The sequence below is a fragment of the Haplochromis burtoni genome, unplaced genomic scaffold (assembly GCF_018398535.1).
Source record: "Haplochromis burtoni strain Fernald_Lab_line unplaced genomic scaffold, NCSU_Asbu1 Contig_112, whole genome shotgun sequence".
Lineage (NCBI taxonomy): Eukaryota > Metazoa > Chordata > Actinopteri > Cichliformes > Cichlidae > Haplochromis > Haplochromis burtoni.
The window spans coordinates 1,753,414-1,757,800 of NW_024582473.1; the positions used below are offsets into that span (position 1 = coordinate 1,753,414).

Below are 4,387 nucleotides of genomic sequence, written 5' to 3' on the forward strand. Positions count from 1 at the left end.
TCAAAGTCAGCTTTATTGTCAAAAACCATATGTACAGATCATACACAAGCCACGGCCCTCAGAGTTACACTAAAACAACAGGAAGATAAAAAGATCAATACAATCTTATATAAACAACAGTGTTCAACACAGTCTGAGTGTTTGTGGGTAAGAATTTGTGTGCAAGTGTGGTGAGGGAATCAGTGAAGGGCCATGGTGAAGGTTCAGAGTTTCTTTTTTTTTTTTTTCTCTAATGAGAGTTTCTTATGTCTGGGGGGTTCAGGGGGAAGAGGTGAATGCAGGTCTGGAGTTCATGAGAGTTGAGAGGGACCGAGCAGGGAGAGAATTCAGCATCCTGACAGCCTGATGTATGAAGCTGTCTCTCAGTCTGCTGGTTCTAGCCCGGAGGCTCTTCAGTCTCCTTCCCGATTGCAGCAAACTGAAAAAGTTGTTGGACGTATGAGTGGAGTCACCTGTAATGCAGAGGGCTTTTTGGGTGAGGTGGGTGCAGTAGACGTCCTGGAGGGAGGGAAAAGGAAATGTAGCTTTTTCTATCAGGACACAGTGCAGGAGCCATATCACACATTGGAATATGAATAACATACAGACACAGACAGTTGATTGTTTGGGCTTGTTCTATCAGATATATTGAGACCGTGAAGTTCAATATTTTTCAGTTTTTATGCTTAAGGACAACAGATGGAAATTAGCTCTTGGGTATAATCTGGTATGTTTACATTCATGTAATTCTTTTTTACATTTATGTTCATTAACATGCACTGTCCTAAATAAATAAATAAATATGCAGATTGGAATGTGACTTTGTGGAATGTGTCAATTTAAAGTTACTTTGTAAACTGTTGCTGGAATTTTAACCCCTTTATTCTTTACCTGCTTAGTTACAGCTGCAGAATATAGATAACATTTATTTTATGCTGATTTCAATTTTTTTTTTTTACATTATCACAATATCAACTTCATAATTTGGGAATTATGTTAATCCAGTATATAAAACTCGGTTAATAAAATGTCTTCCCTCATTAATACCCCATAATCATCTGAAGGTGGTCTTACTGTAAGATGGGAGCATTGAAGAACCACATGAAGTGCCAGACGACATAAAGTTAGATGGCAGGGTTAGTGAGTGCAAAGACAGAGTGCTGAAAAAGTCTCCAATGTTTTGGTGACTAAGAAACTCCAGAGTTCCTCTTCTGGAACTAAAATTGTGATGTGGGTTTTCATGGCCTGTAGGTGTAATGTGTAGGTGACCCCATACGTTTGTCCATATAGTATTCCACACCGCCTACCTCCCCTTAAGCCATGTTGACCCAGGTTGATGTGACTGTGTCTCAAAGAGCCTCATTTGATGAGCAAAGTTTATCTTAGTCAGCACTCTTAGGCTTTCTTTAAGCAGCTCTCCAAAGCTTTGAGGTGTGTTTGGCTTCAATATATCCAGGTTTATCAGTTACTTTCACTATGCCATTTATATAAGCATTTGTATCACCTTGTATTATTTTGCTTTATTCTTCATTAAAGTTTCATTTCACAAAGCTGAACGACTCCATCAGACAGTGAATGTAAAGGTGTTTTCATGCTGTGGCCTTTGTTTTGGAATTCATCAGTATGCTGGTTATGAAAATGTGTCAATAAAAGCAGTTGAAGGTGAATGTGCACAATGTGACATATTAGGACGTTTACAAAGGCATTATCTGAATGCGGGAAACGTCTCTGATCTGCACAAAAGGTTGCATGAATGTAATGTGGTTCGTATGCTGCTAAGAGATGGTGGTGACTATCAAAGCGGAGCCAATGAGATTTGATAAGGGAATCAGAGGAGTCATTGTCATTCAAAGGAATAATACATACATACAAAAAACACCTTTCATAACAGGGAACACCCTCAGGTGCATTTTTGTAAGTCTCTTCTGTCACTGCACTGGATGAATTTTACTCATCCATCCTCTGCTTTTCTGTTGTGGGGTTCCCTCTAAGAATCCTTTGCCCTTTCTATAATAAGTACAAGTGATGCATCAGAAAGCAATGACATTTAAGTCACTCTTTTATCTCAAAAAACAAACAAAGTTCTTCAGCTAGCTGTATATCTGGACAAGAAAATAGAACACAGTGGTTTCAAACTGTTGATGCGTATGTATTTTGTCTACACGTCATTAAAACACTATACATTTTCTTTTTCACAGTACATTTTTTGTGTCACATGCATGTGTTTAATGGCAACACGTGTTTCTTAAATTGAGGTTTGCAAACTGGCACGGTTGAAAGTAGGTGCATGAAATGCATCTAAATAGGTTACGGGTGCATTTGTAACCTGGGTTTTGTACACATCTAAAAGCAGCACTGATAAGATCTTGGGAACATCATGAAATCTCCATCACTTCAGTCTGCACCACGAAACATTTGCATAGAGATGAGAACTGAGTCACGTTGTGCTTGTAACGTAGTTTACCCTGGAGGAGGCAGAAACTTTAGCTGCTATTCTTTGTTTGTAAGCCCTCGGATGAAATTCTTTAGCTAAGAAACCCTGAACTTTGACTTTTTACACAAGGAGATAGAACAGTTTGAGGGCTAGTTTACCCAACAGAAAAGAGGTTCTATATCTGAAAATAGTCATGTTATGAAAACTTCAAAGCTCTCTGCCTACAGAGTACAAAGTGAAAATGTGGTGGAACTGCACAGTAAAAACAGCACAGTTTCTTAGAAAACTCTCGAGTGTTGTTTTTTCCAGTTCTCTGTGGCAACATCACTGAAGTAGAAATCCAAACCAAATATTTCTGCCTGTAGGACCAAGACAGTCTAATCCACAATTACAATAAATTCAGCTCCCATGACACAGAGATTTGACCTCTGAAGCCTCATTTACTGTTTCTTGTTCTGCAGTTAATTTCTAGCTGATATTATAGGCTCTGTGTACATGACCTTAACGTATATTTTCCTCCCTATGTCAGCAATGTTAACAGTATCTAGCAGCACAATCACCGGAGCTGGAAAAGAAGCCAATGCTTCATTCAGACTGCACTGCCCTGAGTAATTACATGAGCTTGTTTCTATGATTCAGTCCCCAAAGACTTGCAAATAGAAATAACCACCTTTACAGCAGAAATTATAAAGTTTAAAGCTTGGTAACAAAATTCACAAAATCTGTCCATGAAGGGATTTTTTACATAACTATCCCCTTTAAACTGTACAGAGGTGAATAAGGACACAGCCCATAGCCACTCACTATTAGCCAGTAAAGTCATTAATATAGACCTCTTGACCTCATGACCTCTCCCACGTGTGCACAGAGCCAGTCTGTGGGAGTCAGAATTGTGGCTGGGCTGTAGAGGATCATTTCTCTCAGTGTCATGCAAACCAGTTTAGAACTTTTTTGTGATGTGTGTGTTTTTTTATTTTCAGTTAATTGTCTCTCTCCATTAAGATGAAACTATCATAAAAATCAGAGACTTTTCATTTCAAGTGAGCAAGCCTACAAATTTAGCCGGCAATCAAATAATTTTCTTTCTTTCTTTTTCCTCAGAATTTCAGTGGAACAGTCAGTTGCCCCACTTTCACTTGTGTAGCTCTAAATTTGGTACAACTACAGTTAAGTAAGTTTTTATCAGGTTCAGTAAGATCAGTACATGCTGACTAATTGTGATAAGCATAAAACATCTCAAATTTTAAGCTTTGTGGTAGAAGCAGCAGGAGTTTTTTGACCTCCAGCCGGGCCTAGTGATGGGTACTCATTTGGGTTGTGAGTCAGTCTATTCCCCATCTGCTTGGGGAAACACAACTAATTTTGTGAAAACCACACACAAAATGTCAGGCATGATTGTGATCAGTTTCCTTTGTCTACTAAAACCCCGTAAAAGAACCTGAAAACTAGAGGTAACCTGTACAGATATAAACACTGATTACACTCTCCCCCACTTCCGCTGATTCTAATCTGTCAAATGTCCCCTTACTCTAACTTTCTTCCGCAGTTGCACGAGCGGTGGTTTGAGTGTGCTTTCGTGTCGGGGATTTCTGAGTTTGGGGCGGAAAGGTTGACATCACAGAGATAGAAAAGGCATAGGATTTATATTGGATGCACGGCTGGTCAACATCAGATAAAACACGACGAAGACGATCCTCCTCATCCCTCCTCTCTCAGCATCATGAAGACTCTCTGCTTCTCTCTGGGACTGCTGCTGCTTGCAGCCTGCTGCTGTGATGCCATCCGTGAGTGTTTATTTCTTTATGACTCCTTGCATTTGTTTGTAAATTTACAGCTGACGTGTTGATACTGACTTTAGTCTTTTACCTTGCTCTCAGCGAAAGGCGTGAAGTTCAGCACAGCTCCTGGAACCTGCTGCTTCAACTTTAAAATAAATGCAATACCGGTGAAGTTGGTGTCCTTCATCACCCAGAC

At 39.6% G+C, this 4,387-nt stretch overlaps 1 protein-coding gene across 1 annotated transcript; it reads left to right on the top strand.

The window, feature by feature from the left end:
• Positions 1-3,862: 3,862 nt before the first annotated feature.
• Positions 3,863-4,387, top strand: LOC106633301 (monocyte chemotactic protein 1B; the record flags this gene model as incomplete). The annotated part of the gene is given in 2 exon segments (XM_014335513.2): positions 3,863-4,197; positions 4,291-4,387. Coding segments are annotated over 2 exon segments (161 nt in total), but the record flags the coding sequence as incomplete, so codon positions are not given.